The sequence below is a fragment of the Bacillus rossius genome, chromosome 18 (genome assembly GCF_032445375.1).
Source record: "Bacillus rossius redtenbacheri isolate Brsri chromosome 18, Brsri_v3, whole genome shotgun sequence".
Taxonomy (NCBI): Eukaryota; Metazoa; Arthropoda; class Insecta; order Phasmatodea; family Bacillidae; genus Bacillus; species Bacillus rossius.
The window spans coordinates 7,546,822-7,573,429 of NC_086345.1; the positions used below are offsets into that span (position 1 = coordinate 7,546,822).

The 26,608-nt window shown below is 38.9% G+C and overlaps 2 protein-coding genes across 2 annotated transcripts; one reads left to right on the top strand and one right to left on the bottom strand.

Moving 5' to 3' along the window:
* Positions 1-1,975: 1,975 nt before the first annotated feature.
* Positions 1,976-26,160, bottom strand: LOC134541368 (uncharacterized). Its single transcript, XM_063384791.1, has 6 exons — positions 26,052-26,160; positions 20,815-20,998; positions 11,783-11,904; positions 9,177-9,295; positions 3,673-3,905; positions 1,976-2,004 (listed from the first exon to the last, which is right to left on the bottom strand). Exons 2-6 carry the CDS (start codon positions 20,996-20,998, stop codon positions 1,976-1,978), a joined length of 687 nt encoding a protein of 228 aa, XP_063240861.1. The 5' UTR covers positions 26,052-26,160.
* Positions 5,515-9,905, top strand: LOC134541418 (uncharacterized). Its single transcript, XM_063384861.1, has 2 exons — positions 5,515-6,705; positions 7,032-9,905. The coding sequence occupies exons 1-2, from the start codon at positions 6,345-6,347 to the stop codon at positions 8,441-8,443; spliced, it is 1,773 nt and encodes a 590-aa protein (XP_063240931.1). The 5' UTR covers positions 5,515-6,344; the 3' UTR covers positions 8,444-9,905.
* Positions 26,161-26,608: the final 448 nt, after the last annotated feature.

Below are 26,608 nucleotides of genomic sequence, written 5' to 3' on the forward strand. Positions count from 1 at the left end.
ATTAGTAGGACACTAAGAAAATGAAACCGTTTGCTCAACGGCCACCTAGTGATGTGTGGGTGTGGTTGTTCCGAGTGTACCCGAGGACGGCCGAAGAAGCTCGATGGTGACGTAGCCGAGTGACGCGCTCAGCGGTGGCGCGCGAGTGTGCGGTACGGGACTTGCGAGCCGGACTCGACAGCAGCAGGATGGTTCGGTGCGACCGTCTGGCCCGCGGTGTGGCAGCGGCGCGGAGGCGCGTTGACCACCAGCTGGGGCCCCAGTCAACATGCTCAAAGTAAGGAGTCGACGCTCATGCTTGTTATGGCCAGAATAGGCGAAGGTCGGGGCTGTGAAATACTTTTTTTGCTGAAGTAGACGGTGACTAGCAACGTAATTTGACTTTACTCAGGACCGGTAAATACTGTTGTAGTGGATGAACATTAATGAACTTGTCTTTCACTCGGGTCCACACAGTATTAATTTGGATGGAGTGCATGGAGACAGTTCACGTACTTTGTTTGAATATTACGAGGACTGCAGTATCACCCACGAGCAAACGAGTTTAGGGAAAGTGCGCGCACAGGACTTATAGAAACTTTATATTATCTTTCAACTATAGTTTTATATATATATATTTGTACAGGATAACTATGTGTTTAATGTAATATATACGTGTGGGGTTGTAATCCTTGGTAGCCATGATAGTAAATAATGACTGCACTTAATGTTTTTTTTTTATAATGGTACTCACACATTGCCCGGGGAATAAGCTATTTACCTTTGGTTGGCCTTGGGGCATGAGTGTGGGGAAAAGTTGCTAATCGCACTGTATGCGGCAGTTACGCAGCAGGGCGGTTGCATCGTCTATACATTTGACATGTTATCACTGTCAATAAGAGCCGGTGGCACAAATGGATATAAGGGTGGTCCGGACTCACGGCAGGGACACGGAGCGCGGCAGATGCGAGGGCGGCTGGCTCCACACCTGCCAGGCCAGCAGCTGGCGGCGGTCGTGGCTGCCCACCACGCTGTAGCATGCCCCCAGCTCCAGCCCCTCTGCCAGGTCGTCTGCCGCGCGACACAACACCAGTCCCCACCCCTCACTGCCCGTTACAACATCCTCACACAACAGTGAACTAACACACCCACTAAATAATTCAAAAATCACAGAAGGGTAAAATGCTACTTAATGCTTGAAAAAAAAAAAATCAAATCCAGGATTTATATTTATAAAAAAATTGGTTGTCTGTAAAGTCGGTTTACGGACAATAGTTTAACATGACAACGTCATAACAAAACATTGATGAAATGATTGCATACTTTTATGAATAAAATTGAATCATTTTGATTGAATTATCACTATTTTGTATGGATACAAAGAAGGAGTGAAATGAAATCTACAATTTAATTGATAAATTTAATGATATTTGCACTTATTAATTCAAATATGTTTATTACTTTAACGAAGAGATTATTTTAACTATAAGTTTTATACATGTTTGCTATTTAATTTCTTCCAATGTTATTCTGTTAAGGATAGGACGATGATAGGAAAAGTAGGAAACGAATGGGAGTGTTTCAAGTCTAATGTGCCTCGAAAAAGTCAAATCGATGGTTGTTCCAATTGAGTGGAAGAGAGATATATGCGGCGCAAGCGTACAATGATTGTAAAGGGACTCAGCTTAACGGGACAATGTGCGTAACGGGACACTTTTTCGTGCGTGCAGCTGGCGTTCATCGATTTATTAGACGTTGTAACGTCAAAAACATTTAAAACCGGTCCAACTTTTATTTATAGTTTGATAATGGAAGTTTTGCATGTTTGGATTCCTTGAATCTCTTTGGGAGTAAATTTATTTATTATAGCACATCTAATAAGAAGGTGACATGGATATTTTCTTACCCCAAAACGTATGTAAAATGTACCACTCGGTGGCATGCAAGTTTCACTTCCCATGAGCTTAATGAATTAGATCTCACCGAAATACGCAAATCAGTAGTGACCCGGTTTTACGTGGATATCTGCACACCGCACAGGAGGTCCAGGCTAACATTATAAATATTGCAATCTATGTATCATCTTATCCTTACCCTTTCAACCTTTTGATTAAATTTTTTAATAACGTCGCAATGAAATCGGGAGCTACTAAAGACGACATGCTTACTCTAGCCCTGCTCTGTCTAGGCATGCAACGTGGCGTGTGGCAGCATTAGAAGAGCGTGCGAGCGCGTGACATTAGACTAGAGCGATGTCCACACAAGTACATTATTCTAAAAGGCTGTTTTCATTTACTTGCCCCTCTTTTAACACATGTATACAATAATAGTCTAAATTCTCAAGTTTTTCCTTGGAAAGAAAATTGCAAAAATAATCCCTAATTACAAACATGGTTCAAAATTATCTATTTAAAATTATAGACCAATCTCTTTGCTTAAAGGTTTTTTAAAAAATTATAGTTAAATTCTTATATTTGAAATCAGTAATAAAATATCTATTACTCAACATGATTTTTGACTGGAATGTCAACCTCTTTTAATCTTATTACATTTCTATATCTCATTTACAGTGAAGTTACAAACAGGGGTCAGGGCTATGTCTGCTATTTCGATCTAGCCAAGGCTTTTGCTGCAGTAAATCATTCATTGCTACTCCGAAAGCTAAGTAACTTTGGTTTAAGTGTTAATTATGTTAATTGGTTCTCCAGCTTTCTTGAGAATAGAAATCAATATGTATCCTTAAATAGTCATAATCCTCTCTATTTCTTGTGAGTTCTGGTGTTCCACAGGGTGGTTCACTTTCACCTCTCCTTTTTAACATCTTTATTAATGACATCACCTTTGTCCTCAATCACTCAACAGGTGTTCTTTTTGCTGACGATCTTAAAATTTACATGAAAATTACTTTACCAAATGATTGCATTATACTACAGAACTACATAATTCAAGTTAATTACTGGTGTTCTAGAAAGCTGGTTACTCTTAATACAAACAAAACTTTATCCAGTCAATTTTAACTATAAACTTAACAACCTAATAATCTCTAAAACCCTTTGCATTAAAGATCTTGGAATCATTTTAGACTCTAAATTATATTTTCATAAACACCTTAACTATATTCTTCCTCCTGTAGAATCTTGGCCCCAATAAAGTACATTACTTTCTATGCTAATTATTCTGATTGAATCAGATCTTTTTTTTTTAAATTGAATATCAAATTACTTTTGAATATAGAATATTTTTCTAATTGAATTTTAAAATACACTAAAACATTTTTTTTTCACACTTCATAGGTATGAAATTTTTATCCAAATAAAGTAAAATAAAAAAGACAAACATATATGGAACAAAAAAAGAGATGCGTAAAATGAAAGAAATAGAAAACCTGACATACATTTTCTTACACAAACAAAATCTAAAATTTCATACTGTTTTGTTGTCCAACGTAAAAAATTTATAGGCACAGATTATTTGTTACATATAAAAACAAAGTACGTAAAATTTTTTACAGAAACAAATCTCTATCTCACCTTAGCTTTATAGGTGTTACAGCTTTACAATTAATTTTTTTTATGAATAAGTCCCACTTGGTGTATCTATTGTGAGTGAATAATTAAAAAAATTATTTGTTTTGAAATGTTGAATGTAAGTATTCACAAATATGAGTATGACATGCAGACCCGGACGCCTCACCTCGGAAGCAGACCAGCACGGGGGGCAGGGGCCGGGCCGGGCGGCCGCGGAGGGCCTCGGGGGCCAGCAGGAGGCCCTGCACCTGGTCCCCGGTGTCGCGGCCGCGGGGCAGCTCCTCCAGACACTCCCCGCAGTGCCGGCACCTCGCCCCCTGCAGCAGCGTGGGCCCGGCGCGGCGGGTGCCCGCCCGGTTCCCGCAGCCCGGCGTGGGGCAGCGGTACACCGAGCTGCAGCTGCAACACCCACCACAAAGCTACATTAACCAAAACCAGTGTTCAGACTGTTTATTAGTGTGTGTAATTTTGTGTTACAGTAGAGCACCCGTCAACCGTAATTCCCACAAACGGAACTCCCGATATCCGGAACTAATTTTCCAAAAAAAAAAAAAATTTTTAAACATTACAAAACATCTCCAAAACATTTCCGCACTGGAACGAGGCGTTTTTGCTTTTGCCTGACTGTACATGTCTTGTAGGCGCGCGCGCACGTCTGTCAGAGAGCTAATTATAGCCAGTCTTTCCCGTGCATTGCGTAAATACACAGCTGGTTTTCGCGTCGGACATGAATTACTATAAAGATGTTTATGCTATAAGTAGTTTTATTGTTTCACTACGTCAAGTAAACGCAAAATTCCTGCCGGCCCGAGAGTATGTACACCGACTCCCACTATACTCGCTGACACACGTGATAGCGAGTGACATTTACTTCCAACGTGTGATGCTTTCAGTTTTTAGACAATAATTTAGTGTACAAATATGTATTATGTACATATTTATACGTTAATATATGGTTAAACAGTCTACATTTACCTGTATTTCTCTATCTCTGTGTTTTTAAACGAGATGCTTTAAGTGTTATTTTTGTGTATGCGAAATGTAAACTGTGCGTGGCAGTAACTATACACTCTCCCGGAAGTGTGAATCACTAGCACGTTAACACAGAAGTAACACAACACTGCAGCTGTAGTCCTACTACCTCCCCCGAACCCTCTTCACTCACCCACGCACCCACCCACAGTGATAAGAAACACGTGCCTGCCAGCTTGCTTGAAGGAAGGTCATTCAACCGGCCCGGAGGCAGGCCCTACCGCAACTCCCCTTACCCGGAATTTTCCCATAACCGGAATAGACCTCCCCCCAATGATTCCGGTTGAGGGGTGCTCTACTGTAGTAACATTGATTAGACCTCAACGTAATCAGTGCTTCTGAGAAGTCTCTGAATACTTCAAGTTTGTATTTCCCGCGCTGCTGTGTAGCGGCAACCATTATTAGCATCCTCTGCCAATAGTTGGCAGCCCTGGACTTCCAGTCGGAAGTAAGTCCTAATTTTCATCATGGCAGTGAGTAGTACTATGGTGCAGCTTCACCGTTAAATTGTTGTATTATAATGGCATCTATAATCGTTATCGTATACAGTCCACTCAGTTATCGCGCTATAGCAAACAGAAATGGACAGATACAAAAACACCACAGCGTGCCAGTCCAGTGTGTGTGACACTTACCACGACTTGATGTAAGTTTTTGGACATACGCCATTGCAAAAACGTCGCTTGTTTCTGTTTTGGTAAAACTATGGTGTTCGTTTCGTCTTTTCGTTTTGCCGTGTTTTTGTCTCGTTTCAACTGTTGTGCTGAATTATTTTGGGTTCAATATTTTTGTGTTGTCATTATTTGTGGGGAGTTTTTATTGTTCTATTCTGTTTTGGAAAACTATTGTGTTTGTTTCGTCTTTTCGTTTTGTCGTGTGTTTGTTTCGTTTCAAACGTTGAGCTGAATTTTTTTTTGGTTCAATATTACTGTGTTGTCATCATTTGTGGGTTTTTTTCTTTCTCATAGCTAGGGACTAGAAAATTTCGCGATCGCGAAATTTTCACGAATTCGCGCGAAATTAAGTGTAAAACGCGAAAAATACCATTTGTTGCGAAAAAACGAAATTTCTACGAATTTTAACAAACTATGCGCGAAAAGGTTTATTTATTATAAATTTAGTATCATAATCATAAAAATAAGTCGCAGTCACACGCATCGACGCAATTCACAAACAATATGTTCGTTTGAATAAAAAAATGTAAGGAAATAAATGTCCTAACCAAAAAAAAACATGAAGGGTAAAACTTATAATTAATTATTATTATGTATTATAATAATTTGCGATGCTAATCATTGCTAAGTAATTTACGATTTTCTATTTATTAACTAACATCCGCTTTAATATGAAACACTTAACGTGACGTTGATTCATTTTAATTAAATAAAAGTCCGCCGGTGTAAACCATTCCTTTCGCCAGTCATCGCAGCCATTTTTTTTGCTGCTATGGCCTACGGATAACGCTCCTAGCCAGTAACTTAAATTCATGATTAAAATTAACACACCATTGAGTGGGACTTTGGGACGTAATTACGGAGAACATAATAAAATTACTTAATACATCGGGAAAAAAGTGACTGTAAAAAAAGATAAAATTATTTACATGGAGACTGCGGGGGATATAAACACTTTTATTTTTAATTCCTTGGGATCCACGGAAGAAAAAAAAAATTAACTTGAAAGAGAATAGTTTTCACTGGTGTGCAACTGCTGCTGTCGTCATGTTCACTTTGACTTCTACTCCGACGGGCAAATCGGCAAGTTAACAAGATTATTAATTGGATAGTGACTAGTGAGTGAGTAAAAATGCGGAATAAATTAAGTGCAAGGGATCGAGCATTTCAGTATAAGAAGGAGGGGTTTTACTGTACAGATAATAGCACGGTTATGTGTAAGTTTTGCAACACGAAAGTTTCGTGGGATCGAAAAGACACGATTGAAAAACATTTAAAGTCGGCAAAACACGTGGCGTCATTAGCAGCAACAAAAGAAGAGACTACAAAACTACAAACATCAGTTGCATCATGCTTTAATAAAGTTGTCAAAGACAAAAAATCGGCAGATTATCTTGGAAAACGTGTCACAGAAACATTTGTAAAGGCTAACATACCACTTGAGAAACTTAACAATGAACACATGGTGAACTTCATGAATGAATTTATTGAAGGTAAGTAAAAATTCAGATATAACAGGTCTATTGTAGTTTGCGATACCGGACTGTTTTTAATGTACTTGAACTAACCAATCATCCCCACTACAATTAACTTTTTTTTAAAAGTAGCTGACCTAACCTAACAAACTTTTCATTTTGTTTTCAATACCTTAACGAGTGTAGTACTAACCTAGGAAATAAAACGTTTTCCTGAACTACAAATGTCCAGTATTGTAAATTGCAATTGACCCAATATACAACAACAGTTAACTTGAAGTACATCGTTATGCCAGTAAACTATGCTAATGGTGGTCTTAATTTTGAGGAAATTTTTTTTTCAGGATCTGGCGCATTGCCTTGTGTAAAGACTTTGCGAGAAAAGCACCTTCCCAGATTAAATATGGAAAGGGAAGAAAACATCAAGGAGAAGGTCAAAGGAAAGCACCTTGCGGTATGCTGCGATGAAACAACAGACAAACAAGGTCGGTGTGTTTTCGTTATAATCTTCAAGATTATAGAAGCCAGTCACCAAGTTGAAATCGTAGTAGGTGATGTCCACATTCTTGAAACAGCTGATGCAAAAAGTTGTTCAAGAGCTATTCTTGATTCTTTGAACAAATATAACATTAGCTATGACAGTGTCCTGGCCTTAGTATCAGACTCAGCCCGATACATGGGGAAGTGTTTTGACACACTTACCAACTTGATGTCGGACAATGTTGTAGTGATTCAGTGTTGGGCGCACAAACTCAATCTGATTTTGAATGTTCTGGGAAAGCACCTTCCTGAACTTCAAAATGCCACTTCCAAAATCAAGAGTGCGTTCCTGAACACTCGAAAGAGAAAGCATCTGTTCCGGCAATTTCTGGATGATAAATATGAAGCTGGAAGGGTTCCACTGTTCCCAATGCCAGTCCTCACGAGATGGTCTTCGTGGTACGAGTCTGTAGCCTATGTATCCGACTACATAGAAGCTATTGTTGAGTTCATGAAGAGTGACGACATAGCATCAGTTAGCAATGTTGGAGTTCAGTATTTGGCAAGTTTGTCACAGGAACAGGTCCTTAATGTTAAGGTGCAGGCTGCCTTCATCAAAGAAACAGCAAAGGGAATTGTTGACTTGACGAAGTTGTTGGAAGGGTCGTCATATCCTTGTAGCAACATTTTGTGTGGTAACCTACGCAAAGTTGAGCAAGTTTTGCAGCTTGCTGAAGCAGGAAATTTTGGCGAAGAAACAAGTTTAGCACTGCAGTCATGTGGAAGAGATGTTGCAAAAGCTCAGGTTAAATCTGCCTTAGTAAAAGCTGCATCACATGGATACACTAAGCTGCTAGCTTTAATTTCAAGTGATCCTGCAAGTCATCTTTATTCTGAACTGAGTGTTTTTGACCCTGCACAGATTTTAATTACGGAAGTAACAAAAGATCTTGGTAAAAAATTGAAGAAAATGGCATTGTTCAAGGACTGCGATGAAAGTCAATTGCTTCAAGGCTATAAAGAGCTTCAGTTCTTGGTGAAGAAACAGTTAGGAGACAAAAGTGATGCATCACTGGATTTGATTGCAATATTATTGTCTCTTTCTGTAAATCATCCAGAATTTTCTAAGGGTGCTTTGAAAAGTGTATGGTTGCCATGTGCAAATGCAGACTGCGAACGATTTTTTTCTAAGTACAGTTCTGTTCTAAGTGACCAACGACAGCGCCTTAATGCTGAAAATGTAGCTATTCTCAGTGAAATCTATTTTGAAGGTTGAACACTGTTTTAGTGTGTTAGTTGTATGCCATGTCTATGTGTTTAGTGTTACATATGTATTCAACTTTGCAGCTGTAAATATTATGTATTGTGTTTTATGATCTGTGACAAGCAGGAAACTGTGAATTTTTTTGATAGGAGCATTACTAACAAATATAGAAGCTAAAATTATGTACAGATATTACGATAAGTAAATAATAATTTCCTCATTGTAAAGGCTTTAAGAATGTTTTTACAAGTATCTCAGTATCAATATATAATGTTCATATTAATTTTGGGAATCCACAAAAAAATCACATTGGTGAAAACACCGAAATGAAAACACCGCTTTTAAGAATTCAAACCACCGCTTTTTGCACTTTCAAAACGACGACATTTTCCAGTCCCTACTCATAGCACATTTTTCTCCGTTTTTTCTTTGTTTGTTGACCATATTCCTGTTACGGAATATTTTGTGGTGTTTATATCCTTGTTGAAAACAGCAATTTTTTGCTTAATTTCGTGTTTTTTGTTTGTTTTTTTGGGGTATTTTTACTTATTTATTTCTTTATTTATTAGTTTTTCTTCAACAGAAAAATTTTTTGCAATGGCGTATGTCCAAAAACTTACATCAAGTCATGCACTCCCATTGCACAAATCTTTCAAAGATGACACTTACCATCTTGCTTGACTAACACAAACGCACCCCTGATTTGGCAGGCCCCTTAAATACTGAGTACAGAATGCCAACTCACATGTACTTGACGGTAGTCGTCCGGGCCACCAGAACGCCCTTCATCAGGACCAGTCCGGTGAGCTGAGGTCCGCGAGTCAACAGGCTGGTCGAAGGGAAGGTCTCCAGTCGAACCGTTATCTGCAATACCACGCTTCACCTTGGACATTCATGCACAAACCAGTTCCCATTGTAGTTTGCACTCTACAATGGTGTCGTCAGTTGTAACTTGCGTAAAGAAAATATTGCAAGAATTATGAACTGACTTTAAAAACTAAGCAACACACGGTGCATTCTGGTCACAGGGCAAGTGTGTAAGCCCTTTGTTCAATCCCAGTGCAATCTTTAGTGTGATTGCAGAACATTTCTGTTGATTGAAAAAGAATGTCACCTCTAAAAATTAACTCTGAGCCATGCAGTCCAGAGTCTACAGAAGTTTCTGTATTGCAATTGCATGAAAACATTGTACAGTATTACATGGCGATAAAAATGCACACTATTTATAGTAAAAGACTATGACTGTGCGGCATTACCAACATTAGATGATGCTCCAGGGGCGGTTCCTGTAAGACTTTACGGGAGGGGCTGCCGTATCAAGAAAGAATGCAGTTGTAAAACATGACATTAAATAAGTTGGAGTTAGGCTAGGACCAGCAACACTAAATACATAACTTTAATACCTTCATACAACTTTAGATTAAATTATTTAAATACACACACTACAGATAAAATTTAAAAAAAATAAATAAAATTAGGCCTCAGGAGGGGCTACTGGCATCTCTGTCGCACGACGATGAAGTGATCCGCCTCGAGGACTGTTCAGACCCCAGACAACAAGCAGACCGTCGGACTGATTCCGTGGTGGTTCCCGCTGTCACGGCGGAGACAACACAGGACCCAACCCTGAGAGCAGGAAGGGAATCTCCTAGATGTGTGGGTCTTGAAGTTATAACTGCCACTTATCTCGTAAGTTGGAATAGTTGCTCACAGTTATGCCAGCGTGAAATGCAACACGTACGTGTGTAATCAAATAATGAAATGCATATTGTTTTAAACGAAAATGATGGAAATGAACTACAGGACTAAATAAAACTGTGAAAAAAAATTAATTAATTAACAACACCCGAAAGAAGCAAGGTCTGCATGGTAAGTAGAGCGATTGGCGTTCGTTTATTTGTATTGTTAAAAACGTGAGCAGGGCTGCGACACGAGCAGGTTCAGGGCTGGCTGGCGGCCCCACACGGCCACTGACGTCACGTGGCCGCCGCAACATGAGATGTGCCGCGCGCGCCTGGAATATTACAAGGATCGTCGTTTCCCCCCCTCCTTCCCTCCACTACCCGAGCGACGCCCTGCCTTCGACATGTAACTGACACCTGACAGCTGCGGAGTTACGCGAGCCGCCGACGCGTGCTTCGAGAGAATTCTGCCGTCGGGTCGGCAGCCGCGCTCGTGAATTCTAGAAGTGGCGCCTGTGATATATAAGCCAGGATGCCGGCCTCTGGGAGTCTGTCAGTCAGTGAGTGAGGAGTCGGGATTTTTCCCGCGGCGGAGTTTCCGGGCTATAGTGCCGCAAGTGCGGCAGAGCGGCGAAGTCCCTGGACGAAGGTTCCAGGGCAGAGAGTTCAGTTCCGGACGATAGTGTCGCGAGCGCGGCGGAGTTTCCGGGTGATAGTCTCGCGGATGCAGCGATGTTCCAAGGCACTAGAGTCCCGAGCGATTTTCCGAGCGAAGCGTCGAGCGGATCTCGGCGAAGGGAAGTGCGACGGCGGTGGCGGAGAGCAGCGACAGAGTCCCGCGACGAAGGTCCACGAGGGGTGATGCGGCGAGAGTTGCGCCAGAGATGCGGCCCAGTGGGGTGTGCGGTGTGTAAAAACTGAGTGACTGGGGAATGAAAATTTTTAAGTGTAATTAATTATTAGGCATTTTTAGAAGATTATGTTAGTGACGTAAATATTGGCGATAAATAACACTGTGTAGTGATAGAATCTTTAAAAGGGCTATCCATTTATGAACCCAGTAGTTCTCCCACACTGCGATTATTAATTATTGTTTTAATAATCGTAACAGTATGTATGTATGTGACTTTCAAACTGTTCATTGGATTTCCATAAAATTTGGTAGGTAGCCAACTATGGTCAATGGGATTGTTAAGTTTGTGTGTAAGTAAAAACAATATAATGTTTTTGATATATATAATTAATACACATGCAGCTTTCAACATCCGACACATTAATTTAATTTCTGGCTTGCAATCTAAAAGAGATTGTAATACTGAATGCATCAAAGTGAACTAAAGAAAATAACTAGCAATTAAATGTAACTAAATTATACCTTCTACACCTGCAAGAAAGTGTTCGTTTCATTAACTTTAAAAAAAAAACTTTGTATAATTATCTACATTTCGCATCATTTAGTCGTAAGGTTGTCGATTACATAGCAAATATAAATATTTAGTTATAGGGTTAATATTTACAAAGCCAATAAAAATGGAACCTTGCGAGGTCTCAGGCTATTTAAAGTAAATGTGAGACTTTACGTTACGCAACTACGCACACAGGACACACACACTACGATATGGTGGAGACCGTACAACGTGGTCTCTAGTGCGAGAAGAGCCAACCACACCTGCACTTGGTCTCTGCCCAGGACGAGATGCGGGACGAGAGCCTCGAGAGACAGGTGTACCACCTTCTGGATGACGTCCCTGGCCACCAGAGGCTCTGCCAGCAGCAGCCGGCCGCAGTGACCTGCAGCACGATGACTGAACACTGAAATGGAAGCTACACACCACAGAACACCCAAATGCAATGATTCCCTCAATTTTCTAATATCGTCAATTAAAATTAAAAGATTAAATCCATAAATCTTTATTTTAACCTTTCATTAAAAAAATTGGTTGTCTGTAAAGTCGGTTTACGGGCGATAGTTTAACGTGACGTCATAAAAAAAACATTGATTAAATGATTGCATACTTTATGAATAAAATTGAATCATTTTTATTTTAATAATAAAAGAATAAATACTTGAAATTATACTAGTGATCAGATTTTTAAAATGCAAGAATAATTAACCTTTATTGCCGAAATTGTTGTTGTAATAAGCAATGAAAACCACAATAACTTTTCACTTCACTTTATAAACAGTCAAGTGGGAGAGAGATAGATGCGGCGCAAGCGAACAATGAGCGTAAAGGGTCACAGCATAACGGGACACAGCGTAACGGAACAATGAGCATAACGGGGCACAGCGTAACGGAACAATGTGCGTAATAGGACACTTTTGTGCGTGCAGCCGGCGTTTATCGATTTATTAGACGTTGTCACGTCAAAAATTTAAATAATTTTGTACTATGTACACATAATTAATAACTTTTGAGTGTATAGTTTGTTTTAGTATATCAGTTAAGTAAATGAGAGCAGTCAATATTGGTAAACACACAGCTGTAGCTTAAGGACTTTAGAGAAACTTGGGCTTACATTGTATACTGATACATGATACTGGTGACATGTGTACAGAACATTCTTAAAGATGAAAATCATAATTAGGACTTAATTTTTCTTACTACAAAATTTGTTAAAAACCATTAATTCTTAGCTACATACATTATATTTTTGGCCAGGTCATACCCAGAATTTTCGCAAGTGGAAAATGTGGCAAAGTGTAGTTTCTGGGAATGTGTTCCAGTTAGCATTCTGTTGCCTCGCCCTAACCCATCCATCTGTAACGACCTCTATGTTGACGGCGCATAGTTATAACTGGCGGTGATGAGCCAGGTACTGATGGACAGCATGTTCCTTCTTCCCACTTACCAGGCTGTGAATCATCACACAACCACTAAAACCTCAAATGTTCGTAGGGTAAAATGTGGTAAATCTGTGGTGGGGTACGTTGGAAGTAAAATGTGATTTTTTTTCCCAAACTTTATTTATTGCTTAGATTAATTTAAAAATATGCCAAAATGTTGCTTATTCAGTGGCATAAACAAAAATGTTTATCTTCTGCTATTCAATATAAAAATGACAAAAAATGTTTGAACACAGTTATTTTTGTTCTTGAATCTAAATTTTAAAAATTTCATGTTTTTATAAATATAAAAATATGTATTTTAAAAAAAAGAGTGTTCAAGACAAAGTTTTTGGTTGATGTTTCAGAGAATGAAATTTTATTCTACACTTCTTAACTTGAATGAAAAAAATAATTTTAAAACCATGCTATAACTCTAAACTACCCCACTGGTGTGCATTAGATATAAATTTTCTTTAAGTTTAATTTTTTTTTTTTTTAATTTTAAAACAATATTAGTTTAAGTTATTGGACTCTCGTACCACATATAAAGCTTTCTGTAATAGGAAAAATTCCAACAGAATGATTGTTTATAAAAACTAAATTTTTTCACCTATTAATCCCATTTTACCACACACAACATTATTCATACTCTACCAGTAATAGGGCTTGCACTCATAAAATTATTTCTCATCGCTAGGGACGTACTTTCATATCATGTGGTCAGAACTAGTGACTTGCCAAGTTGATTTGAACAAAATGAAAGCAGGTTCACGGGCGGATACACAACTGACTTCTGGGATCAGCACCAGCGGTTTGAATATCCCCTCCCAATGTAACTGGGGAACGAGACTTAATATCTAGATACTATTAACTTAATTTGATCCAGACTAAGTCACCCTGACACCCTGAATGACAAGTAGGTGCTTAATGTAAAATTAGCCCCAAATTTACATTTCATCTTTCAGCTGTTCGGGGATGGAGGGAGGGGAGGGAGACAGGGTGTTACGTAAGCAGAGGCTCCGACCACCCCAGCTACAGGGTGGCAAACAAGCTTGCCACCCTCACCACAAGAGCGAGACTCCAGTGGCCAGGCTGACGTGGAACTAGTGGTCTCACAGCAGCCACATGTTGCATGTACCCATATTTCAAGGGCAAATTCAGCTCAAAATAAGGGGAGGGAGAATTTGGGGGGGGGGGGGGGGAATTGTTTTTAGAATTTAGCCTCTCAATGGGGCTGGATTTTCTTATGACTTTTCACAGATGATGCAGGGTCTTATTTAATTATCAGTTTCTTTCAAAGTTTTGAATACCAACAACCAACCTATTTGTAATTTGTTTTTATTTTTCATTTATAATTTATTTATTTATTTCCACATTTTTAGAGGGGGATAGTGGACACCCCTCCCCTTGCCACCTTGCCATCCGCCGGACATGTCCTTGCCATAATTTATATGGAAGTGATGCCAGTTACCATTTATTTCCAATAAAATAAATCAATGGTCACCATTTAAACAGCTCGGGAGATTTAAATGTAGTATTTTCTCAGAGCACCACAGTGGAAGCAGGCCCAACTGTTTGGTCTAGAGGTAGTGATGTCTTAATGATGCATCGAAGGTAGTCATGTAACTAATGTCAATTTTTAGGCCTTCACAGATGTGAATATATGTTGCCCATATTCGCAAATGCAAATATTCAGTTTTCAAATTTTGGTTTGGTATGAATTGTTGGCACAACTGATGCTCGCCCTAGCCAATGAAGCCACTACACATTCATCAGTTTGCATCTTATTCCTGGAATTGCCGAACCGATTCAAAATAAGGCGATCCTTTATTTGTTTGTTTATTTAACGACAGATCAAAAACAGGAACAAGTGAATTTTGAGGTAGGAGTGTGATTAGTGATTTGTTAAGATGAGCGAATTAAATTTTAGTGAAACATGAAGTTATTTTACAGTTTCTGATGCTAAACGAGCTAGATGCAAGCTGTGAAAAGATGAATATTTGCGAAAAGGAAGAACTAAAACAGATATGAGAAATCATTTCAAGTCTATGCATTAAACTGAGTTTTGTGAGTTGAAAAAAAATGTAAAAAAGCAAGATAGGATGCAATTAGAACACTTGCTATTGCAGTGTCTTCCTACCCAAGTGCTAAATTTGACAAACAGATGTTGCTTCAGGAATGTGCTGAAAAAATATGGGAAAAGGAGTAAAGAAAAAACATTTCTAATAAAAATTCTAGGAAATTCATTTTTTTTCTTAATTAATATAATTTTCACATTAAAAAAAATTTCTTTCTGATATACATATTTGCAAAATATTTGCAGGAATTTTGTCAAGCAATATGTAAATATTTTGAAAAGTGAATATTTGTTCATCAGTAGTCTATGGCTAAGTTCTCTTCCCGACCATGCTAGAGACTTCCAGTGTCATTAAGAACTTTCCCCTCAGGTCAAGAATGGCAAACCCAGAGGGATTGCTATTTGAATTGTGTCAATCCTCTTTGGCTAATATTGAGTGGGATTAGTTGAAAATTAAGGTGAAAAATTATGTAAATAGGTTTTTGAATTGTATTAACTACCATACCTTGTTGAATTGAAAAATATTTCTTAACAGTGAAAACTTTTTTAAGATATGTGTTAAAGAAATTTTTATGCTTCGTAAGTTCACATTATTTTCAACTGACATTTGAACATCATAAAATATTATCCATTAAAGAATATTTTCCTGCTAATAAGATAAGTTTTTAAGACTCAATCTCACGCGCCATGTTGGTTACGTCATTTTCGTATCACTGCTAATATTTAAGGACTGTTCCTGTACATTTATCATGATAGCATATCTTATATTTTAAGATTTGTCACAAATCTTGTCACTTGATGTTAAATAAATGTTATTCGTGAGCTGTAAAATGTCATACACACCATTGCCTTTACATTAGAAGGTTTTAAAGCTTATTTATTTCTTTACCTGCTTCTATAGCATGGTTTTAAATTACTTTTGAATATGTTTGTGAAGTTTCATATTTACACAAAAATTGACAGAGGAAAAAAAATTGTAATTAATAATGTACGGTAACTCGAAAATATGTATATTGAAATAAATATCAAAGCAAAAAAATATATATTTTAATGAGTTATAATGAGTGCTTAACTTACATGATCGTCAAATTAATTTATCTTTACCAGAGTATTTTCTGCAAAATTTAATCGTTATAGTCAGTTGGCAGCATACAAGTGCATGCAGAGCGCTGTGCATTGTCCGGCTCGTTGACGGATGAACGGAGGGTGGACAGACGGATGACGGATTATTAACCTGCATGCTGTGGATGGCAGTAGTGAACCAGAGCAGAATCACTGTGCCTGGTCTGTCCTGGCCACACCGTGGTACCTCCCGTGGCGATGGTCAGGGGAGATACACCCCTCCCCTCCCTGAACTTATAAAGGCAGTGTGTTATTCTGAGCAATTCAAGGTGAGCTGTTACAACACCTGGAATCACAAATCATAACGGCAGAGATGCATGTCGAGAATTTGAACGTGACTGTCCAAACCCCTCGTTGTTGACATGAGTTTTTTCGAGCACACAAACTCTTATTAAAAAAATTTTTTTTTAAATCCTCTTCTTAAATAAGTTCCTGTAACCGCCAATGATCCAGACTGTTCACCTAAACACCGTCACTTACGAAGAGATCCTGTGATATGCCTGTATACCGACGACTCTACTGTGAAAAGGAGAATACGTGATCCTGCAATGAAACTAGAAATCTCATGTCCAATCCTGGGACGGGTGTTAACAGAGATCTGCCAAGTTCATATCATTTCCTGGCAGCAGGGTAGACTCTAAATCACTGTATACAACCAGGGCAAAATTGTTTGCTGATCGGCCAAAGATAATTTGTAACCTCTGCCCAGGTGCCTCATGACTGGGTCTCATGTTTCTTTACAGTCCTTCCAGTTTTGTCAAGTAACACATGGTCCAATGACTAGGGACTGGGAAAATGAGTGTGTTCACTTACCTCCAGGATAGACTCCACAGTTCTATGTATACTAGGGCAGACATCACCCACTCACTGGCTGCAGTCTTATGAGACGTTCCAGTATAGTAGCCTGTGATTTGATACAGCTTTGAATGAGCGTTTCTCATTAGTCCAGACAAGAGTACTCATTGGTCCAGATGAGTTGCGAGAACAGATAAGATTTTATGGTTTTATTTTTAGTCCAATTTTGTTCTTAAAAACAGACAATTTCAGTGTTATTGTCTTTATTTTTATACAAGCCATTTTGTAGTACATACTTACTCCACAAACATAGGGGTAAAATTTATATGGTGCATTTCACAGTAAAATAATTTTTAATAAATAAGTCTAAAACATTAATTTGGAATAAAAATAAATTAAGGAGCATTTATGGTTTAAAATTGATTTAATGAGAGTCGCAAAATACAACAAACTAAAATAGTTTCTCTGATCCATGCACTTGGTACAATTTTTGGTCTGGAAACGACATTCCTTGAATTTTAAACATCAAAAAATTATTTTTGATCACTTGAATTAATTTTTGGTTAAACGCTATTTGATTCCATGATATAACTTGCATTTAGGTGCTAGTATAAGGTGCATTAACTTGCATTGTGGTGTTATGCCGTGTTTTGGTATGCTTATCACAATTCACCACATAATCCTGTCAGTTGTGAGCCATTAGCAGAGGCAACACAGAGGTGTCACAATTTGAATTTTAGCCTAACTGAAAATAAATCCGCAAATTTTTCCGGTCTCCACCAATAACAGAAGGCAACAAAACACACAATAGTTTGCAGTCTCGTCTGGTACCAATAAATGACGTGGAGTTTGCAGGTTCCTGCCCAGATAACGGATGAATGGGACGTCTGCCAGTTTCCCACTGGTGAACAAACCAGGTGTGAACCCGGATCACCTCGGTGGGAGGCGGTGATCTCACCACTCGACCCCCGGGGGGTGTTACGTACAGCATCGCCGCTTGTGCACGTGCAAACACTGGCACATCCACAAGTCTGTAGGCACAGGCCCACAGCAAACACCATTTCAGTTGTAGTTGTTTTAGTCCCTTTTATAGTGAGAGGATGCATTAGTTATACAGCAAAATCTTGTAGGCTACATATCTTTACTTATCACTTGCTAGCCACATACAACACACACTGTGATGGCGACATACCGCACCTTCAGTTGTTACCCACTACACAGGGTTGCCAACTCTAACATAGATAACATCTACAACAGTAGTAACCAGCAATCAGGAGTGGGTAAGGACAGTGATCCACAATGGCCTGTAAACCAGTAGTACAACGTGACTGTTCCAGGGCCATCCACAGAAATAAGGGCCCAGGGGCCTACTATTTAATGTTTGTTCACCTTTTCATTCCCCACAATTTAAAAAACCCAAAGACTCTAAAGCCGAGGCCACACAGAAAGCTACGCTATGTTCACGATGTTCACTATGTTGGTGCGCCAGGTGGCCAAACAGGATAGTTTAGTTCGCGACGTCGGAGAGACGGATGCCATGAGATTCGAGTAATGATTCCGACAATGATATTCTGCTGGCTCTCACAGTATGTAAATGTGAAAAGAAATGGGTTCATGAATTTACTATTAAAAAAAAAAATTTAAAGAATTTAATCATTTGATGATGCAGTTGCTTGTGAGGACGAAACCACATTTATGGATTATTTCAGGATTAATTCAACTGAGTTTGATAGCATCCCCTTGGAATCAAATCCCAGGTATTGTCCTGCATATCCTGCCTTCTATATTCTTCCACAGATTAGTCCATTAACATGGATATTTTCGTAATCTTTCAATTAACTTTTCTGTCGGCTTGGTTATTTAAAGCACAATACTTACAAGAGATGAAATTAAACTTCACAAAAAGCAAACGCAGAAGTGCAATACAATTCTGCGCGAAAACAGATGTTTTTCTTTATCTGTGCATGTGCAAAACACTGTCGACAGAACCAAAAAAAAAAAAACCTCCCCATGAGAGAGTCTTTCAGTATTTGCCAGAAATGTGTAACATCTAACCTCGGTAAAGAGCAAATTCATGTGTTCTTATGTTGCATATACTACTCTTATACGAATCTCGGGCACAAAACAGTCAAGAACCAAACACCCGGTGATGCCGCCAACACAGCGAATCAAGCTTTGTGTGGCCGGTGAAACCAGAGATGCAGCTGGCTATATTTAACTCGCGCGGCGAACATCACGAGCATAACGCCTTGCGCGGCCGTAGCTTAAATGTTATCGTAGCCATAACTCTGTAAACGTACACTGCGCGTACTGCATTAACTTCTAAGTTGTAAGGTTTTTTTTATGAATTCTATTGATTGTGGACTTGTAATTCTCATCCTATCAGGATGAATCCAAGAAGCAGGTCCCGGGGGTTACGGTCCTGCAGGAGCAGACAGGAGCAGACACTGAGCAGACGGGAGCAGACACTGAGCAGACAGTAGACAGGAGCAGACACTGAGCAGACAGGAGCAGACACTGAGCAGACAGGAGCAGACACTAAGTAGACAGGAGCAGACACTGAGCAGACAGTAGACAGGAGCAGACACTGAGCAGACACTGAGCAGACAGGAGCAGACACTAAGTAGACAGGAGCAGACACTAAGTAGACAGGAGCAGACACTGAGCAGACAGTAGACAGGAGCAGACACTGAGCAGACAGTAGACAGGAGCAGACACTGAGCAGACAGGAGCAGACACTGAGCAGACAGGAGCAGACACTAAGTAGACAGGAGCAGACACTGAGCAGACAGTAGACAGGAGCAGACACTGAGCAGACAGGAGCAGACACTAAGTAGACAGGAGCAGACACTGAGCAGACAGTAGACAGGAGCAGACACTGAGCAGACAGTAGACAGGAGCAGACACTGAGCAGACAGGAGCAGACACTGAGCAGACAGGAGCAGACACTAAGTAGACAGGAACAGACACTGAGCAGACAGTAGACAGGAGCAGACACTGAGCAGACAGGAGCAGACACTGAGCAGACAGGAGCAGACACTAAGTAGACAGGAGCAGACACTGAGCAGACAGTAGACAGGAGCAGACACTGAGCAGACAGGAGCAGACACTAAGTAGACAGGAGCAGACACTGAGCAGACAGTAGACAGGAGCAGACACTGAGCAGACAGTAGACAGGAGCAGACACTGAGCAGACAGGAGCAGACAGGAGCAGACACTAAGTAGACAGGAGCAGACACTGAGCAGATGGGAGCAGACAGTAAACAGGAGCAGACACTGAGCAGACAGGAGCAGACACTGAGCAGACAGGAGCAGACACTAAGTAGACAGGAGCAGACACTGAGCAGATGGGAGCAGACACTGAGCAGACAGTAGACAGGAGCAGACACTGAGCAGACAGGAGCAGACACTGAGCAGACAGGAGCAGACACTGAGCAGACAGGAGCAGACACTAAGTAGACAGGAGCAGACACTGAGCAGATGGGAGCAGACACTGAGCAGACAGTAGACAGGAGCAGACACTGAGCAGACAGGAGCAGACACTGAGCAGACAGGAGCAGACACTAAGTAGACAGGAGCAGACACTGAGCAGATGGGAGCAGACACTGAGCAGACAGTAAACAGGAGCAGACACTGAGCAGACAGGAGCAGACACTGAGCAGACACTAAGTAGACAGGAGCAGACACTGAGCAGATGGGAGCAGACACTGAGCAGACAGTAGACAGGAGCAGACACTGAGCAGACAGGAGCAGACACTGAGCAGACACTGAGCAGACAGGAGCAGACACTAAGTAGACAGGAGCAGACACTGAGCAGACGGGAGCAGACACTGAGCAGGCAGGAGCAGACACTGAGCAGACAGGAGCAGGCACTCACCCGACAGGTGGATCAGGCGGAGCAGGTCCACCCTGACCGAGAAGCGCAACACGGGCCGGCACTCGGCCGGAGCGCCCTGGTGGGCTCGGCCGGCCTGCTCCAGCGCCGGCAGCTGCCCGCTCAGGTCCAGGTACCGCGCCACGTCCTCCATCAGCCTCAGCAGTAGCACGGCCCGTGCAGACATCTGCCCGGCACACAGGCAGCGTTTACAATGAATACCATCATCAAGACCTGCAATACTTGTCCTGTCCAGGGCCCCCACACGGCCGGTGCTACGGGGCCCGCGAGTCTAGGAGGGGGGGGGGGGGGGGCTGCGAGACTAGGGGCCTAGCGAAGGAAAGAAGAAACAAATTAAAACAAAAAAAAAGTAGATAATTTTAAAATAAATCATAGAAAACAATTAAACAATCAGATTTTAGTTACCGACGAAATATCACACCTGGGTAATATGATTCGGAATATGCTGTGCGTACAGAACGTGTCTGAATCCACAACTGTGAGTAACAAAACCACCACCAACATATCCGACTTGAAACCATGTTACACTAATTTATTTTCCAATTATCCAACATGAATTTACGTTGACAATCTGAACACTGACTTAAAACTAGTTTCAATGTGTGTTTGTAAAATAATTGTGATTAAGGTTAAGAATTAATATAACTAAAACAATGGTATACATAGAAGCCAAAAAATTTTTAAAATCTTTTTAGTATAAAAAATGGGGGGGGGGGGGGGATCATCATGACCTCTAGCAACGGGGCCCACAGAATGATGTGGGGGGCCTGGTCCTGTCCCCCCCCCCTCTCTCTCGTGGCCCTGGCAACCTGCTGAGCACATGCAGAGTACGCAACAACATGCTTCTGCTACACAAAACTATTACTATAAAATGAAACTATAAAACTGTAAAATGAAAATACAAAACTCAAATGTAAAATCTTATGGTACATCATACAAAAGCAAAAAACCAGCTCTTATGTAGCAGATGTACACTTAATTTTCACATATTTTAAAATAATCTGACAGTAAGTTATGACCAGACAATATTAGTCATGAGGACATCGTTGCTCACAATTCTTCTACTGTAAAAATAAAAATTAATTTTGATTACGAATTGCACCATTTTAATGAGAACAAGTTTTTTTTTTTTTGTAAGATAAAGCAGATAATTACTCCACTGTGGGCTGATTGTTTTGACACTACCATTAATGTATTACAGTTAAGTTTTTATTAGGCTCCGATAGTTTAAATGATTAAGTGCAACTAAGCTATTTTATTCTTGTGATTTTCTCTCCCAAAGTACTTCTTTGATTTTTGAATACTTGTGAATCAAATGTTTATAATGCAGGTGGTTCATCAAACAATAAGGATTCGTTAAATAACATAAAATGTTAATCCTGACGCCAATTTTTCCTTTTAAACCCAGTAATTCATTAGTACAAACTTCATTTATCCTAGGTCCATATCTTGGAGAGAGTAAATATTTAACACACATTTATTAAAATATTTCAGAAACATTATAATGTTCCAGTAATATATATTGTGTGCTGTGTGGAACCAAGTGGAACAGAATAACTTCCTGAAGCATTCTCGGAACCATTGTCTGAAAAGCCACTATTTAATGATGCCCACATTACAGTAAAATGTTTTTAATCTGGCATAATTAGACAACTGTGCAAATCAGCGCTTTTGTTACATTATCGAATGTCAATATGGTTTTGACCGGAATAGTACCAAAGAAAACTAGTATACAGCTCATTATATTTAAAAGAAATTGTAATAAGCTGTACTGTGGCTAAAAAAAAAAAGGACAAGATGGTTACTGTTTAAAGAATTATCTGATGCCACGTTGCATCTATAGTTTAGATTTATTCTTCTACAAAAAGTCATTACGGATAATACACAAACTTATCAGTTCTGCAGAGTTATAGGCGGCGATCAAAATCCACAAAACACACAAATCCACTCGACAGAATCCGAATGTGAGTGGCTGGATCGCGTCGGCTTACAGAACAAGCACTATCGAAGAATGCTGTGTCAAAGCTTTCCCCCCCCCCCCTTTCCTAGAGTACATCCCTGAGAGAAAACTGCAGTAATAAACTAGTACTGGATGCAGCAATACAAGCAAATATTGGATTGCTTGTTTCCTGTAGTTTGCCTCACGTTCAAGAAGCGTCGGGGCAGGGCGACGTGTATAAAGGTGTACAGTGCACTCTCTCGCTGGGCCGTCGCGAGCGAGAGAAAGGAGGATGGGTGAGTCTCACCAACTGCACACTCTTAAGTAACCAACTTGTTTTTCGAGGCAAAAATTAGGCTATGAAATAATCCTGTCCCCAAAAGTAACCCCATGAGGGCTGCCTGGATTTGCAAGTTAACAAAAATTATTTTGAAAAATTTATGGTAGATATTATTACGTATATTGACTATGTTGGTGATTTAAAGAACCATACAAATCATCTTCAGCGGTGGTACATACCAGAACTGAGGGGTGGGGGGGGGGGGGGGGGGGGGGGGAAATTCATCCATCCTTGAAGTTGGGAAAACATTTGACAAAATATCAGTGAAGGCAGAATGTTATTACGCAAAGTGAGCTGTTACAACACCTGTGTGTGAACCCGTATCACCTACGGCTACAACTGTAAGCCCTTGCGTAAGTGTTTTAGCGTGAATAGTAATGTAAGTTGTTTATACACATTACACATTTTCAATTTTAGTTTTTTTTTTCTTTCAAATTAAACTCCCCTGCCCCCTTTCCCAAAAATTCCTGTATCCACCTCTATTCTTCAGTTATCTAGTATCAAAGATTCATTTGAAAGTAATAAACACAGAACCAGGTTGATAAGAAAGGTTCTTGCACAGATTGTGCCATTGAGCGAGGTGGCACTGGACTCTGTTCGAAACACAGTCCAGCCAACCTGACTTTGTTCGGCCAAGGTTTCGGAGATGGTTCCTTCGTACAGGCCACGGACTGCTTCCTCCGTACTCCTGCATCGTGTAGTCAAGTGTCACCATCTCTAGTAACCTCCTTGTTTCTTAAAAGCAAAGACCAATTTTAAAAAATACTTAATCAAAGTAACTTAAGAACAAAGGTAAAAACAAAACTTTATAATCTACATAATAAAGTAATTAAAATGTTAGGTTGGAATTAATTTTCTTTTTAATTTCACGAATTGTTTAGATAGCTACTTGCAGTTATAGAAGCAAACACGTACGTGAATAGGTCTAGTATGCCACGAGTTAAGTAAGGTCGCAATCATACAAGTACTTAACTGTTGGCTGTTTAATGACCTAAAACATTACAAAAATATCACAATACAAATTATGACAAGTATTATGGATTTTAATTTTTGTATTCAACTTACAATCATAATTCATTGTTACATCACAGTTTTTGTCATGTCCAGGAACTTTCGACGTACCTACTAAATTAACACAGCATGTGTCATGTACCACAGAATCATGCCATAGGGATAAGGGATAACTTGGATACACGACAGAACGTTTACCAAACATCGTCCCCAGGAGCGCAGGAGCAAGTGTTCTGTGTAGGTATTCAATTGAATTTTAACATAAGATATTGATATAAAGTATGCATTTGAATGTGTTTGTGATGCAACACTTCACCATAGCAAAAATATTTTTGATTTTGAAAATATGAATATTAAAACTTTGATATACAATGGATATGCAATAAGGAACAAATATTGTGTAAAATAATCTGCAAGTGAAATACAATAGTGTTCAATTTCACATTTTTCGAACTGAAATATAATTCAAAACTATTGAACATGTAAATGTTTGGTAAATATGTAAAGTAGCTGTATATGCGAAAAAAAAAAAATGATAAAAATCCGAAAATACTTTTATTCTATGCTCTTTCACTTCCTCTTTTCAAATCAACCGGCGTAGATAAGAAATTCTAAATACTTTAGGAGATATCGAATTTTTTAATTTTAAACATGTAGAGTAGGTGTATTTGCTAAAAAAAATTCTAAAAATCTGAAATTACTTTTATTATATGCTCTTTCACTTCCTCTTTTCATTAATCCGGCGGAGATAAATTCCAAATACTTTAGGAGATATCAAATTTTTTTATTTAGCAATACAACACCTGTACAACCATTCGAACGACGCAATTTTTGTTATTTTGCTGTGTGTTCGTGAATGCGTAATAAATAAAATGGTCGATTAGGTCAGGTCAGTTACATTATTAATTCTTTCAAACTAAGTGGACATAAAAAATAATGTGAATTAATTTGAATGGCTGTTTAGTTTTAAAATATTTATAATGCAACTGACCTGACCAAACAAACCGGGACAAAGGATGAACAGTAGGAACTAAAATGGTCAATTAGGTCAGGTCAGTTACATTATAAATACTTTCAAACTAAGCATACATTAAAAATAATATGATTTAATTTCAATGGTTCTTTAGTTTTAAAGTATTTATAATGTAACTGACCTGACCTAACAAACCCGGACAAATGATGAACATTAACAACTCACGTAAAAAATTTTTGTTACTTATTACTTGCGCAACAATATGCAAATAAAAAATAAGACTTTAAAATTAGAAACGTTAAAAGCCCACCTAAGTTGGAGGCGGGTACATTTCCTTTGCCATTAGAAGGAAATGATGTAGTCGTTCACCCACGTCGCGATACCTCCGACGGAACATTAATAAATAAATAAATAATAATATATTGGTTCATTTGAATACTGGCCAATCACGGAACTGTCACGTGACAAAATTGTCCAATAAGAAACATAATATACTCGTAAACAAGAAACAATGGTAATCGCAGCATGAATACGCAGGTATTGTGATGAAAATTAAAAAATTCGATATCTCCTTAAGTATTTGGAATTTCTTATCTCCGCCGGGTTTAATGAAAAGAGGAAGTTAAAGAGCATATAATAAAAGTATTTTCGTATTTTTAATTTTTTTTTCGCAAATACCGCTAAACTACATATTTATCAAATGTTTTAGATTGGTTACTGAAAAGGGCATTTCTGACAAATAATGGATGAATAAGAAGTGAAGAAATATACCTACTTGTAGATGAATTTCACAAAATTACTTTTCCAGACGTTAATAAAGCCAAGCCCACAACCTAAACTGAACATAATTAATTTACAATTAACCTAAAATATCTTAAAGAATGTTTTCAATGTATAACAAATATAACATAAACCATCCTAATAATACAATCTTACATATATTAAACAGAACTTACAAGGCAAAAAAATAAATTTCGTAACGGTGTAGTTCTAGAAATACAATATTTACAACTCAATGCACTTCAAGATATGTATACAATTATTTTGTTATTTATTAGATAGTAACGGTACTTAAAATTCTTTGCTTAAGTTTTAAACACAGAAATTGGCGCAAAATTTTACTGCACTCTCTTTCATAGAGAGCAAGAGAAAATACGTGGAGATTGGAAACAACATCGACAAAGTTTACAGTTTAGTATTTCAAAGTTTCAAACGAATTTTTTTTATTACTAATGCAGAGGTGCATAAATACTCGTTACCGATCAGTTACGAACATACCCGAAGTTTGTGGCACACATGTAAAACTACAAAGATGGACTTAAAAACGATTTTGCTCGATTCATACATTTTCAAAATTTTTGGAGTATTTTAGTTGTTGCTCACTAGGCTAACCAATCTTTCATTATAAACTGCAAAAAAAAGTCAAAAATATAAATATTTATACAATATGATATTATATTAACTTAATGATTTCAATTCTATGGATACAATAAAGGCTCGTGATGATATTAAA